Raw genomic sequence first — 16,632 nt, forward strand, 5'->3', positions numbered from 1 at the left:
TAATGGAATGAGTGAGTGAGTTTAGTTTTACGCCGCACTCAGCAATATTCCAGCTGTATGGCGGCGGTTTGTAAATCGAGTCTGGACCAGGCATTCCAGTGATCAACAGCATGAGCATCGATCTGCGCAATTGGGAACCGATGACATGTGTCAACCAAGCCAGCGAGCCTGACCACCCGATCCCGTTAGTCGCCTCTTACGACAAGCATGGGTTACTGAAGGTTCATTCTAACCCGGACCTTCACGGGTTGGCGGTATAAGAAATCCGGTATTGTTATGTTGGAGTTGTGTGTTCGTCAAGGAGTTTGTTTGTTTGTTTTATAACGCTGCATTCGTAAAAATATTCCAGATATATGGCGGCGGATATATGGAGTCTGCTTATTCTGTTTATATACACCAGACAATCAGGTGATCAATAGTATGAGCATCGATCTACGCAATTGGGATACGATGACATGTGTTAACCAAGTCAGAGAGCCTGACCACCTGATCACGTTAGTCGCCTCTTACGACAAGCATGGGTTACTGAAGACCAGTTCTAACCCGGATCTTCACGGCTATCAAGGAGTTAGCATGGACTTGGTCTAATGTTAATGACAGTGTCGGGTTGGTGCGTCAGTCAAGTGCTTAAGGCTGGGTCTACAGTTGGAGATTAGTTCGATTGGTGTCAGGACAGACAAGCTGATAACGGCAACAGGTTTAGACTTATGATTTATCACCCACGTCAAGGACTTGATAACATACACAACGTGACACATTACGTAAAGGCGGGTTGTGGCCTGGAAGTGTGCACGATATTTTAGTAGGAACAATACCAGTAAACCATTGCATATAGGGGAGACCCTTTAAACCAGACTGTAATGATGCAGGAATGGTACGGTTAAACGCGTGTAGGACCAGAATGAATTGTACTGGGTGAAATGTAGACTAACGTTTAGTCCCTGAATATATATAAATTTGATAGTAGCAAATAAACCCATTTAAATTGAAAAGGAGCCCCATTGAGACCAGAGATTCAGACCTGGGGAAATCTAGACTTGCTTCATTTAGGGCTTTAGCATTGCAGAGAGGGCTAGGCAGTAGGGAAAATAATGTGGTTCAGGGACTGTGAGTCAGACTTAAGTAAACACGAAATGGAAGAAAAGTGATATTTTGTCCAATACTCCACACTCTGCACAGAAATAATATCTTCTTTGAGTGGCATTTAGAAGCTGTGGTGGTGTAAGATGGGAGGTAATTGCGAGTATTGGGGCAGTCATAGGTATGATTAACATGTGTATTGCGAGCATGGTAACGTTGGTAAACAACTGTACCTTCACGTTCGGTTCCTACATTCATAAAAACATTTTTAAAAAACATTTTCTGATGTCCTCGGACGTGATGTTGATGGAAATTGAAAACACTATTACAGTGATTACACTCTTACATTCCCGAGACCAAATATTTAATAAATTATTCCCCCCATCCCCTTGTCATCCAGCATTCTACAATCCTTCACTCGTCAACTCTACTGAAATTAAGAGATTTGATGGTACCTTGAGGTGCCACGGGTCATTCTACCATGGCTACGTGAAATGCTCGAATTTGATTGGTCAATCCATAAAATCAGACGGTATCAATTTGGATTGAAAATGCGTCTGATTTCACGGCGCTTCACTGCGCACGTATACACCACTGCCGCACTACTTCAGCTTGGCCACGTGACTAATATCAACACAACAGACGTGATGGAAATGCTGATGAAACATTTATTAAAACTCGAAAAATACAATTATGCGATTTCTCCTCCACAATTATTAGGGAACCTCACTATCATAATTATTACTTTCTGTTATAAAAATATTCAAACTCAATTACAATACACAGCCCTAAACATAAACAAACAATATCTAACATATAAATCAGAAAACCTTGTAAAAATACATCCATATCTATCCCTATTTGTGCGGCAAAACGCTCGTAAACATTTACCTACCTGGTAAATGGTATATTTATTTCCGTTTAGAATAGGAAATTCGCAAGATAACGGTGAGGCAAAACACAAAATTTGCCGCTCATACTCCATCATGTCTCGTTGCATCGTTCAAATGTCAAAAATTGAACCATGAGAATTCCGCTCTCTGCCACCTTCCCCGCAAGGCTGTCACTGCTTTGTTCGTACACTTTGAAAAGCTTGGCCACAATCCAGTCCCAAATGACGAGAACAATGTTCAAAGGAATCCCAAGTTAGTCGCATGTATACAAAACAGCACTGTCACTCTTTCGTCGCATGCCGGGGTAGAGGCACGTACGTGAAATTATGATCGACACTCACCGGTCATAAAAATCAACAGTCTTTGATGAGTTACAGGTCATAGGTCGATCAGAAAAGGATCTATTCTTCGATTCTGCAGGGTTCAGGTTCGACAGTCAGTCAAGTATTTTCCACTGTCACTTCGAATTTCAACTTTTCGCAAAATGTAAACACTGGCTCGTCCGCCATTTCAAACTGTTGCGTAACTGTCTACTTCGAAGAAAATAAGTAGGTCAGACGATTCTATTACAGTGTGGCCAGGGGGGTACAGCAACACGGCACACAAAACAATAGGCTGGTTTCGGTCGTGTGGAGTTATGATTATAAAAAAACAAGATCTTAGGTGTTACATTATTGCATTGAATAAACAGTAATTTGTTTTCTTTGGTCAGAATAGTTTTTATGTTGCAATGTTAACAAAAAATACGAACGGAAACTACCACTCCCTTCACAGACGAGTTCAATTCGCCTCTCGTCCCATGCCGGATTACGCAGTGTCTTCCGCAGGACGAGGAAGTTCGATGTTAAATCGGTTATGGTAGAATGGAGATAAACATACTGTGTTTGGAACTTAGATGAATGTTAGACCGAATTGATAGTCTCTAAATTAATCATTTGAAACCTCACGCCACGCGTCCGGCTTCAAATGAAATTTAGAGACCGAATTGACAGTCTCTAAGATTCATTTGAAGCCGAACGCGTAGCGTGAGGTTTCAAATGATTAATTTAGAGACTATCAATTCGGTCTAACATTCATCTAATTTCCAAACACAGTACGTGTATCTCCTAATTTAAAAATTATGATTTTATTTGAACGCATTCGTATCTTTAGTTCATGGACCAACGTCTGGCTCAATCATCAAGGTTCACAGTGAAATCCCCGGATGTAATCTTAGTCGTATGCGTTCACTTTTCGTTAACTTTAAGAATTGTTTTAATTATTTAAATCGTAAGCTGAGACCACTGTCTGGTTCAACGTCGCTCTTAATGTTGACCAACGCATTGAGAGTAAGTCTACCGATTACTTCAGACCAGGAAGTCTTCTCAGTATGTATTAACTGATAAGAGTGTACAGTATCCTGGCTAGGTGAAAGGGTGACCTGTATACGTCAGGGAGAGTCTCCAGTGACATATGCCTGACATATAGATCACGATGTTTCCCTTGTTTAGTATGTTACTAACGGGTTCCGAAATAGATACTGTCACGTTGTTTGTATTACAGATCTGGTGATCACTGTTTGACGGGTTATATAGTCACGATACTGCCTGTAACTAGGTGGAAGCCGCGGTGGCTGAGCAGGTTAGGCGGCTGACTTTGTGTGCTGGCGATTTGGTGCCTGACTCTGAGGGCGTGGGTTCGAATCCCGGATGGGACTCAACCCAACAAAAGTACAAGAATCTGTACTTTACTAAGAAAGTGTAATCCCAAATATAACATATGTTACATTTGACCACTTTCTAAATGGCATTGTGTAATCACGATGCTGCCTCTTTATAACGCACTATATGTTACTATATTGTATGATATATGGTATTCCTATCAAGGGTATGACGATGCCTATGTTACTATAGGTCGGACGCAGGGTATGTTCCTTTAGGGTAATGGCGGTGGGGTATTTGAGGGGTTAAAGCATTCGCTCGTCACGCCGAAGACCAGGGTTTGATTCCCCACATGGGTAAAATGTGTGAAGTCCATTTGTGGTGTCCCCTGTCATGATATTGCTGGAATATTGTTAAAAGCGGCGTAAAACCATACTCACTCACTCACTCCTTTAGGGTAAGCCAAAGATGTGTACTATAGGGTGTGACACAGTGGGGTATGACGAGGGTGCTTCTAATTTGCGATATGGTACAAGTATTTACTGTAGGATGTGACATGGGTTATGTTACCAGCGGGCATGACGCAGGGTGAGGTAATGTAGGGTATGACGGAGGGTGAGTTAATGTAGGGTATGACGGAGGGTGAGTTAATGTAAGGTGTAACACGTGGCGAGTTAATGTAGGGCATGACGGAGAGTGAGTTAGTGTAAGGTGTGACACATGGTGAGTTAATGTAGGGTATGACGGAGGGTGAGTTAATGTAAGGTGTAACACGTGGCGAGTTAATGTAGGGTATGACGGAGGGTGAGTTAATGTAAGGTGTAACACGTGGCGAGTTAATGTAGGGTATGACGGAGGGTGAGTTAATGTAAGGTGTGACACATGGTGAGTTAATGTTGGGTATGACACAGGGTATCTCAAGCTAGAGAACTAAAGTGAGCATGTCTGACAAAACGGCCCTAAACGGACTCACTCACCCACTAACTAACTAACTGGCCGCCACAATGATTGTGCTCATACTACTTCCGTTGTGCATGTGTAACGACAAGATCAATTGCATCTACTCATAAGTTGTCGCGTGTCTCTCCCATTTCCGACTGTATACACAAGGGAAATAACGTTGTCAGATGAGGAAGACATAATCAGCAATACACTGAAATTGAATAATTTTCACTGCGTCGTTCGTTTACTAGATTTGTCACTGACTCCTGTATTTGGGTGGAAGTACACAGGTTATGGTGTTGTAGGTACACCGAAAAAAAAATGTTAGGTATCAACATCATTTTTGGGATTATATTTTTGTGGTGAATATCATAAAGATGTTCCCAACATTATTTATGACCTCTTCTTGTGTTCAGTACATATCGATTAATGTCATCGATCATGTCCGTGTCTGTGTAGTTTGCAATTCTATCCCAAATATGCATCAATCACTCAAATCAAAATAAACTAAATCCGCACTTACAACCATCTAGACAGGTAAACTGTATCTTTAGTAGTTTGCATTGCTGGACTGTGAAGATCCTGGTTAGAATTGGTCCTCAGCACCCCATGTTTGTCCTACGAGACGACTAACGGGATTATGTTGTCAGACTCGCTGACTTGGTTGACACATGTCTTCGTTTCCCACGAAGGTTCGATGCTCAAAGTACCAGTCACTGGATTGTTTGGTTCAGACTCGAGTATTTATACACCAAGCAGGCGTTAAACAAACAAACAAACAAACATTTTCTTGTTTATCAAACGGATACACAAGAGATTTAAAAATCACCGTCCTCGTTCCATACTGTCATGATAATAAGACTCCAAGTCACCCATTTTAACCGCCCGATCGTCATATTAGTCGGATTGTGATTTAGTAATGGCGGCCGGTTCCAACACTCACACTAGCGTCCAGAGTGGCCTGGTCACAGAAGAAAGCTTGTTTGTTTAAAATGTAATTGAAAATGCAAAGAAAACATTTGATTATGGTTATTTAACCCTCACTCATCCCGGCAACAGTTTGCAAACAGCTATAGGACAGGGGAAGTTCGGGTAAACATAACTTGGTTCAATGAAGATTCGGATGAGAAATGAATGTACAACCACAGACCCCTTCCTTACCTAAAATGTTCTAAATGTGTCACTCTAAAGGCAATATATTTTCATAGATGTCTAAGGCAACTATACAACAGTTATCCATTTTGCGGATTTTTTTATTTTAAACGTTGATTTTGAAACATGAAACCACGTTGAAGTGTTCTTTCAGTGTTGACTGAACGCCACCACGGCGCTTCGGCGGATATGATATCACTAACGTGAGATATTTGCTGATACCTGTGTAGTTCTGTTTGTTGAAGCTTTAGATTGTCACGCCGAAGGCACGGGTTCGAATCCCGACATGTGTTAAAGGTGTGAAGCCCATTTCCGTTGTCCCCCGCGCTGATATTGTCGTTATAATGAATACTGAATAAAGCTGCATAGAACCTAACTAGTTTACCATCTATCTTACAAATCAAAATATTGCTGCTTGGAATATTGCTAAAAGCGGCGTAAGTTCATACCCTCTGACTCAATGTTGCAGCTTCCAATTTTCCTAGAGTTTTGTTACTTGGCGGCGTAAAATCATACTCACTTAATGTTGCAGCTTGGAGTTTTCGTAGAGTTTTGTTAATTGGTGACGTTAAAAATACTCACTCACTAAATGTTGCAGCTTGCAGTTTTCCTAGAGTTTTGTTAAATGATGGCGTAAAATCATACTCACTCACTTAATGTTGCAGCTTGTCGGGATAGGAATGGGAGCCGTTGGCGCCTACATCCTGGTTACCAAACACAAACTGGTGACGGACGCCATTGACTTCTTCCTCGACCCCTCCTGCGTCCTGTGTCTGGTGGGGTCAGTGATGACCTTCATCGCTTTCTTCGGCTGCATGGGCTCGCTCCGAGAAAACACAGTGTTCCTTAAAATTGTAAGTAGTTCAGTTGGAATGTTTTTATCAAGTGTTGAAAAGATGTCGACAAACTATCATACTAAAAATAGGGGAACCTGAACTTTCAATTTGGATACGAAGTATCAGCGTTAACAAACCTTTCACTGATATCTTATGAACGCTATATCTCATTATTGCCACCCATAAACACAACGCATGACATGCACGTGCACAACGCAGTAGCCCCATACACGTGCAAGGGGTGTCATTCATGATTTTCAGGAAGGTCGATAAATAACTGCAGACCATTAATATTGACAATCATCTTCAATCACACAGTTGTTAGTGTTTCTTTCTAGCCGTTTCTTATGTTTGAAAAAATTTAATGAAAATCGTACAATTCTACGCCATACACCAATTATCTTTCAAGAGCGATTACTGTACAAACAACTATGGTCATAAGGAAGTGTAAGTGGTGATGCACTCTCAAAATATTCATTATTATCATATCAACATTGATTGAATCCAGTATATCTCCCAATTTTTTTCAATCGTAAATTAAGTAATGAAGTTCCCTTACATTTTTTAAGACTATATATCCTTCAGGGATTCTTTCCATATAGCGATCTTTGTGGCAGTACTATCGTAACGCAAGTAATTTAGTTGCGACCTACCATAGTCGTGTCGCTGAAGTCTCTCTGCAGAACAAGCCTTGAACCAGATGGCGCTATTTACTATTAGATTTCACATTCTAGAACATTTACGGGTGAATCAATTTCGGCTTCAAATCAGCTTAAACGAAGAAACTCGTCATTATCGTTTTATTATCTATGTGAACAATTTTATTATCTCTATAAAAAAGTGTATTGTTTAACGCTACCTGAGAGTAAAGTAATTAACAAATATGTTTCTATTGTTAGTGCTGTGGCAGCGCAGTGATGCCATGGTTTGGCTATCTCACTTCGAGCATTTATCTATATTACCCTATTTACTACTAAGATTTAAAGACCGCCACCATATAGCTGGGATATTGCTGAGTGCGGCGTAAAACTAAATTCCCTCACTCACTCACTAAGATTTAAATATTAGTTCGCTGTCCGAACTGTTCTTGTTTGTATAAAATAGAAAAAAGCGCAGGTACAAGAGCTGACAAATAACATCAGGTTAACAATTATCATGTACATGTCACATGTCGTATATATTAGTAACACCACGGGGGCGGTGGGGTAGCCTAGTGGTTAAAGCGTTGGCTCGTCATGCCGAAGACCCGGGTTCGAATCCCCACATGGGTACAATGTGTGAAGCCCATTTCTGGTGTCCCCCGCTGTGATGTTGCTGGAATATTGCTAAAAGCGGCGTAAAACCAAACTCAGTCAGTCAGTCAGTAACATCACGACAAGGTAAAGTGTAGTCTATTGTCATCCACAGAAGGTTGACTGCTGATTTTACAGCCGCTTCTACGACTCGACTCTGTCTCTTAAATGAGTACTTACATAATTTATAATTGTCACAACATATTTGTTTGGTTTTCATCATCATCATCGTCGTCATCATCATCATCATCATCATCGTCGTCGTCGTCATCGTCATCGTCGTCGTCGTCGTCATCATCGTCGTCGTCGTCGTCGTCGTCGCTATCGTGGTTATTGTTGTTATTACTATTTTTATTATTATTATTCAGTTCCACTACTTCCTGAGTCTGCTGCTGCTGGGGCAGGTGGCTCTGGCCGTCATCACCTTCATCTTCTACTACGCCCCGGATGTACGGGACAAGATGGGGTTGTTCCCCGAGCAGGACTTCAAGGACGCCATCATCAAATACAGAGACGATCCCGACATGCAGAACCTCATCGACAACTTCCAGAAACTGGTGAGACACCCGGTGTCAATTTCCGCTAGACATGCAAATGTTTCATACAGCAACGGTCACCTTATACAGTCAACAAACCGCGAAGATCCAGGCTAAACTCGATCTTCAGCAACCACGTTAGTTGTATGAGGCTAGAGTTTGTGACAGGCTCTCGTATCCTAGAGAGTTGAAGACCGCGAGGATCCTTGTTAGAATTGTTGCCTGTCGTAAGAGGCGACTCCATAGAATTTGCATGTCATCGCATTCTAGTTACCTAACTCGGTGCTCAGCGTCGTGTAGTATAATTAATCCCGATGCTTTGTTAGTGAAAAACAATATTTAAGGAGTATTTCATAATATAATGTAAATATACTGAACAGCAAAAGAAACGCAAGTCTGCCTTTTGTCACTTTACCATGAACGTTCCATCAACATGAACGCTTACTTTTATGAGATTTCATTTTTCGAAACTTGCGTTTCTTTTGCTGTTCAGTATATTTTACACATTGGACATCATATAGCAAACAAATGACGACTGTTTCAGTTGGGATGTTGCGGCGTCAGTAACGACCAGGAAGGCTTTAAGGACTGGAACGCTAACCCCTACTTCAACTGCACCGCCAACAACCCCAGCGCGGAGAGGTGTTCTGTACCGCCGTCCTGCTGTATAATTAAGCCGGTGAGACGGAAACCTCAGATACCCGTTGTAACAAATATACACTGTACACCTGGAAATAAATAGTCAACGCTTAATATACTTTCCATTTATGATAACCATTATAAACGCGTAGTGACGAAACACATTTAACATTGGCTTTAAAATGAAATACAAAAACCCAATTCAGTTTCATTTATTTGCCTTTGCATGTGTTTGTGACGTGTATCCTCGGGGGTGCAGATGCATGACGGGTGCCACCGATTGGGATTATATGCTCAGCTTTTCACGAACACATGGTATCAGTAATGTTTGATAGTGGTTCATGTATGGCCACCTGATAATGATATGTTGCATTTTGAGGAACTTTCAATGTTCTTGTTGGTGGTATCTTAATCAAAGGTCTTCGATTTATGTATTGGATTGATAATAGATGGATATAGAGATCTACGGGTAGTCTTGTGGTCAAAACGTCCTACCATCATGCCTAGGATTATTGTCAGCTTGAGAAGAGTGTTGTAGCTTTCCCCAACTTGACAACTCTCACTCACTAACTCACCGTTTAGTAGCCCTCTAATTCAAAGCCTATGAAACCTGACAGCTCTCAGCTTTTCATGTTAACATTGAACAAGGAATAAAGCGTTACCACACATGTATATACATACACTAAGAAGATACATGTATGAACACCTTGGTATAATTAGGATCGGCGTTTTGGTGTAGGTTCCAATATTATACACATTGGGCCTCAGCAAGTGTAAGAACCACCATCAAGATCTCTTCTAACTGTGATAGAGGAGTTCATCCACACATATATATATATGTAATATCCTTACTTTGTACTCAAACCTCTAAATGCCCCTCAGAGAAGTTACTAAAAACGATACGATTCTTTCATATTACTTTGATTACTTACATTCAGTCGCAGAATATAAACATCAAAGGAAGGATGATCGTGTTGTTGTTTTTCCAGAGATATATGTGGTTTTGATATTATTCTATGAAAGAGTAACTATGGCATTATGAAAGAATCGGTATTCTTCAAGTCGTTTTAGTCTAGTTTAGTATAGTATTTTTTACACTGTTTGCTCATGACTTAACTGACCATCTCCCTAATTTGATCTCAATTTCAGGAAGAGATTATAAATCTTCTGTGTGGTGGCGGGGTACAGACGATAGAGGTACGTGTATTAAATGGAAGATTCTTGATCACTCTATCGACCGGGGTGGTGGGGTAACCTAGTGTTTACATCGTTCGCTCGTCACGTCGAAAATCCGGGCTCCACGTGGAAACAATGTGTGAAGCCCATTTCTGGTGTCCCCCGTCGTGATATTGCTGGAACATTGCTAAAAGCGACGTAATACCTCACTCACTCACTCACTCACTCCTCCTACTCACTCACTCACTCACTCACTCACTCACTCACTCAACCGTTGGTTTGGCAGGTTTAATGTCCGTGATTTACAGACCGCTGTGATGTTTCTGCAATATATTCTCTATCTCCTGCGTCGCTAATAGTAATGCATTCCAATTCATGCTAGTCCGATAGCACGAGACTAATAAATTGTGCCTTGGGCTTTTAAAAATGGAATGAAGGCAGTACAAACTGACTAGTTGTTAGTGTTATTGTGACCCAGGGAAATGGATCGATGTTCTTCACATCGCCCACTCGTTTGATTTGACTTGCTTAGAGTTGTCCCTGCACAGACAATCATTAACTAACTTGAATATAGGTAACTGTGGCATAAAACAACACTTGCTCAACTGTAACATACACTGCAACTACATACAGGAACATCAGTGTAGAACATATGTCCTAAATGCAACAGAAGTCCATTTAAAATCCTGGTTGTCTTCAGCAACCTATGCTTCAATAGTAGTGAGTGAGTGAGTGAGTTGGGTTTTACGCCGCTTTTAGCAATATTCCAGCAATATCACGGCGGGGGACACCATAAATGAGCTTCACACATTGTGCCGATGTGGGGATTCGAACCCGGATCGTCAGCGTGACGAGCCGACGCTTTAACCATTAGGCTACCCCACCGCCCCTTCAATAGTAAGAGACGACTAACGGGATCGGGTGGTCAGGTTCGCGGACACAATGCAATGTGCAGTGTTTGGGGATCGCCCACTTCTTTACTAAATACCCGTATATGTTGATTGGGTGGCACAATGTTTGAATCGATTGAATATTGCTAAAGTCGGCGTCAAACCAGAATCACTCACTCACTTTTAAGTAGAATCGATAGCGAGTTTTAACATGGTGCTTGTTTCCGTCTTCTTTTAGGATGGTGTATTAGCAGTCGGGGACACCAGTAAGATCTACACAGACGGGTGTTTGTACTCGCTGGGCTCGTGGATCAACCAACACTCACTCATCATTGGAGGGGTCATGCTCGGTGTTCTCTTACCACAGGTAACTAGATTTCTACTTCCGTCTTCAGTATTTCACAGTACCCGTGAAGATCCGGGTTAGAATTGGTCTTCAGCAGCCCATGCTTGTCGTAAGAGGCAACTAACGGGATCGGGTGGTATGCGGGTGGTCAGACTCGCTAACTTGGTTGACACATGTCATCGTATCCCAATTGCGAAGTTCTGGATTATGTGATTCAGACTCGATTTGCGGACCGTCGCCACAAAGCTTGAAAATTGCTGAGTGCAAAAACAAACATACCAACAAAACAAACAGTATTTCACAGCGTAATACTGGTAATGTATGTATGTGTTAAAGCTGGTCCGCAATAATGCCGGTCCGCAATAATGCCGGTCCATTGAGGTGCAATGCGACAGTTTTACAACCAGGGCCCCGTTCCCCAAAGCGATCGTGGCGCTAAGATGATCGTAACTCCGGTACTTCAACATAGACTTACGACTGTCGTAGCGTAGTCTGTCTCACAGTCCCTGAACCACATTAATTTCCCTACTGCCTCGCCCTCTCTGCAGTGCTAAAGTCCTAAATAAAGCAAGTCTAAATTTCCTCAGGTTCTGAATCTCTGGTCTCCCTAGGGCTCCTTTTCAATATAAATGGGCTTGTTTGTTACTATCAAAATTATATATATTCAGAGACTAAGCCTTAGTCTAGTCGTAGCGCTACGATCGCTTTTAGGAACGGGGCCGAGGGTAACAAAATATTCTATCGTTTAGCGTCTTTAGTTATGACGGGGCTGGGGGTAGAGCCTCGCCCTTTCCCCCACCGGTCAGACACTCACCACCTTGCAGGCTTTGCCTGTCAGGGTATTCAGGGTAGAATAGGTTGCCATAGTATCGCAGAGCCGATTGATGATGGAATGGTGGTTACGATATCTAGCTGATGAATGCAATCATACCTAAAAGAGTAAAGATCTGCGTTAGTCAACATTCACTAACAAGTTTTAACATTTTTGCTGTTTTAGATTTTCCTCATATGCATGGCTCGGAGTGTGGCGGACGGCGTTAAAACTCAGAAGAGGAAATGGGAACGTCACTGAGGATGTATGGTCACGTGATCTACCAGAGGCCGCTGGAAACGGCACAAAAAGGGCATGCGTTTACCTGTGTGCCCTCAACAGGTGTAACTGGTCCTTACCTGTGATTACTTCATTTGTCCATTGTCTGTGTCTCAAAAAAATCCACAAAAAAACCAACAACAATGGCATCTGATTGATGCCTGTTTGTGTCCCTTTATATGTGTGTCTGACGACACATGTCTGTGTCAATGTGTCTGATGACGAATGAATCATCTGAGATGAAATGGCTCAACCGAATTTGAAATTGTGATTTTCATATACACCAACCATCGTCTCACCCCTGTGTTTTCTAATGGAATGATCCAGCACCCGTGTGTGATCGTGATTCAGAAGGAGCTTTTCTTCAATCATCATCTGTCTCGTTTATATCAAATACGGATATCAAACACGAGATACGCAACAGCTTCTGGGTCCATCCGAAGTCTGACACTGAGCATCGGAAACACCCGCGCAACGACGAATGATCAACACGTGTTTTATGCAACTGCAAGTACTTAAGAAGCTCTGTCTCCGCTTCACAGAATACATACTGGTGTGCCTCGTACCCGTCATGCAATTACAGTTTGTGGCCACATGACAGTATTATGATATAGAATTATGTGTGTCCAAGAATATATTGTACGGAAGGGTACGTATAGTATTACCAATGCTTTAAAGCTATGAAATAACAAGTATGGAGAAGATGTGTGATTAAATTGATTGCACTGTGAACAGTTCATACATTTATGTGAACAGTTCATACATTTATGTGAACAGTTCATACATGTATGTTCCTTCACATGCATATGACATACAGGCAATACAAACAGGTGCTTCTGTAATCTAAACTCCTTTTAACTCGAACTCATGGATATATGAATATAACGACTCCTTCTCAGGTCGATCATACTGTCACTATAGGAGCGGTACTGTTACTTAAGCTCTATTTAGACTTAAACGTTTTCGGTTTATCAAGGTATTATATATTATTGTCGTTTTTATTTGCTTTACGCACACAAAACATGTCTCATTTCGTAAGCGCTAAACTACCTAAAGCAGCCTGAACGCGTATCCAGATTTTATGGCGCTTCTACAAATTCTTGTCTTGTAATGTTTGTAATTGTAACGAGGACGGCTGCCGTTATTCGAATGTAATCCTGATGTAACGAACAATCGACTTCAATGAAACAACTAATATTGTGTAGATCTCATGTCCCTGGAACTGGAAGTATATATCGTTCTGATGGTTTACAAACCGCATTAAAATCGGATATTTTACTCAGATACGAACGAAAGATTTCTGATATTAATGAGCCTGTGTTTCACGAGCCTCGGTTAAAACGATCTTTTTTTAGGGTGATTGCTTTTTCGTAATATACGGGGCGGGCAATTTGACAAAAACACAAAGTGTTTATATTAAAGAGAGGAAGATGCAATAGCGTTTAAAATGTATTTACTACTAAAAGGGGGTTAAGGATCACTCGATTCTTTCTTATTGCCAGAGCATAGGGGCTTGTAACGCTAAAAACTGCCACCAAGGTATATACTGTCACTGACGGGGCCTTAGTACTATCTTTTTATATAATACTAAGTCCCCGTCAGTGACAGTATATACCTTGGTGGCAGTTTTTAGCGTTACAAGCCCCTGTGTGCCAGAGTTAATATGTCATACCACTACAGGTTTCGTTTGATTTAAAACTGATCAGATCGGGTGATCCCAACTTTTAGAAATACTTTTGTCTTTCAGTTATCACATTGTAAAGGCTTCACGTGTGTTCATAGTCGAAGCCCAAAAGAAAATTTCGCATATACAGTGAACCCTCCGTAATCCAGACTCTTCATTACAGTGGACGTTCAAGTGTATCAGTATCATAACCCGGTAACCAGTATATGCTATATCGTCAATTTCAACTTCTGTATTATGTCGATGTTGTTTTGTTTCATTTCATTTACACATATAGCTCTCTGCTTGCTATGTGAAGCCGATTTCTGGTGTCCCCGCCGTGATATTGCTGGAATATTGCTAAAAGCGGTGTAAACCTAAACTGTAAAACATTTACACATATAGCTCTCTGCTTGCTATGTGAAGCCCATTTCTGGTGTCCCCGCCGTGATATTGCTGGAATATTGCTAAAAGCGGTGTAAAACTAAATTGTAAAACATTTACACATATAGCTCTCTACTTGCTATGTGAAGCCCATTTCTGGTGTCCCCGCCGTGATATTGCTGGAATATTGCTAAAAGCGGTGTAAAACTAAACTGTAAAACATTTACACATATAGCTCTCTGCTTGCTATGTGAAGCCCATTTCTGGTGTCCCCGCCGTGATATTGCTGGAATATTGCTAAAAGCGGTGTAAAACTAAACTCACTCACTCTCTGCTGGCTAGCTTTCATTTGTTTCATGAAGGAGTAACATAATATTCTGAATCGTCATATGTTCCCCATAATACAGATGCTGTATCCATAAAGGTTCCCTGTAATGTGTATCACTTCTCGGTGCCATTCAAAGATTGTTAATGTCTGTATTGTGTTTCCACCGTCCGTCTTACATGACTAAATCTGGTCAAAGTCATCCGATTTGTCGATGTCGTTCGTACACAGGACGTATACCCACAATCCTTACATTGGATGCATGGATTAATGTTAGCAAAATGTAAGGATAAAAAGACTGAGCGACAGGTTGTGTTTATCAAGGTTAAGGTTGATGTGATAAGCGCTGTGCTGCTTACCAGTTTATGATCCATCCTCGTTTGTGCAGTGCGATATATTTTTATATCTTATCACTTAGCTGTTCAATCAAAATACTCGCATCAGCAAGTTTGTGTCATGTAATTCGATGATAATGGAGTACAACATATAACATACCAGTTTTAAGATGACAAAATATCTTAAATGTTTCAGAATATAAACACTACGCCTTGTGAATTAATGGTTTCTCCTTCACGGTGACCAAGAGGAAAGGAGAAGATTTATTCACATGAACATGCGTAAAATTGTCGTTAATCAATAACAGTTTCATTTCAAGAATCATTCCATTGTTTACATTTTCAATCAAAATATATATATGGTAATATATTTTATTTTTCTAATCAAGCTCATGTTATTCATTATCACAAACACATGGTCTGGTTTCCGACGTAATGGAATTATGCAAATGATGTAGACGATATGATTCATCCCTGACATTTTGACGCCATATTTCAAAATGCCAATAATTTGTTATAATGTTTTACGAATAAACTTTTTAATGAATTTTGGAGTTCATGCTATCATTGATAATTTCCACAGGGGCCTGTTGAGTTTTACATAGTCTGATAACACACTCCAAATGGATAATCCGTGTTTCTACGGTATGATTGATAATTAATTTATACCATACATTCACGCTGTATACAGGAGTGCTGCAAAGGGAAACGCTCTGACAGGAGAGTTTCAGGGGACGTAACTCCGAGTGTCTTGCGTTTCCACTCAAGAATAATCAAATGAACCCGTTATGACTTGAAGTAGCAGAAATTCACACAGTTTTAACAAAAAGGAATGTCAGATTTTAAAACTACCATATGTTTTGAGTAACTAATGTTAAACTGAAACAAGATATCCTATTATTTATATTCAACTTGTGTTTATACCAGCTCACTCCCGACGGTGTGATTCACGTGATGACAAACCACTGTCCGTTGCCAAGGAGATTCCACGGCGTGTACAACCAGAGCGTATAATAGCTTTGGGAAAATGCCCTTGTTGTAAAGGGAACCGTTATATGAATTCTGATTCATTTCATTATAAGAAGGCTTTTTGTTGTTGCTTTTTGTTTTTGTGTTGTTTAACGCCGCACTCAGCGTATTCCTGCTTTATGACTGAAAAAGGACATCGGGATAATGTCATTTAGTGTCATCAGGCGGTGGGGTAGCCTAGTGGTTAAAGCGTCCGCTCGTCACGCCGAAGGCCCGGGTTCGATTCCCCACATGGGCACTATGTGTGAAGCCCATTTCTGGTGTCCCCGCCGTGATATTGCTGGAATATTGCAAAAAAGCGGCGTAAAACCACACTCACTCACTCATTTAGTGTCATCAATATCGGGATAATGTCATTTAGTGTCATCAATATCCCAGTCTCAA

At 41.0% G+C, this 16,632-nt stretch overlaps 1 protein-coding gene across 1 annotated transcript in view; it reads left to right on the forward strand.

Moving 5' to 3' along the window:
• The window catches only part of LOC124282869 (tetraspanin-33-like), a 33,946-nt gene extending 18,180 nt beyond the window's left edge, over positions 1-15,766 (forward strand). Inside the window, exons 2-7 of the mRNA XM_046718904.1 lie at positions 6,373-6,561; positions 8,204-8,392; positions 8,916-9,050; positions 10,160-10,207; positions 11,315-11,443; positions 12,420-15,766. Coding sequence (XP_046574860.1) covers positions 6,373-6,561; positions 8,204-8,392; positions 8,916-9,050; positions 10,160-10,207; positions 11,315-11,443; positions 12,420-12,494 — 765 coding nt within the window. The 3' untranslated portion in view covers positions 12,495-15,766. The remainder of the gene's footprint in view (positions 1-6,372; positions 6,562-8,203; positions 8,393-8,915; positions 9,051-10,159; positions 10,208-11,314; positions 11,444-12,419) is intronic.
• The last annotated feature ends 866 nt before the right edge of the window (positions 15,767-16,632 follow it).

The sequence above is a fragment of the Haliotis rubra genome, unplaced genomic scaffold, assembly GCF_003918875.1.
Source record: "Haliotis rubra isolate DU_JTF1 unplaced genomic scaffold, ASM391887v1 Scf305, whole genome shotgun sequence".
NCBI lineage: Eukaryota > Metazoa > Mollusca > Gastropoda > Lepetellida > Haliotidae > Haliotis > Haliotis rubra.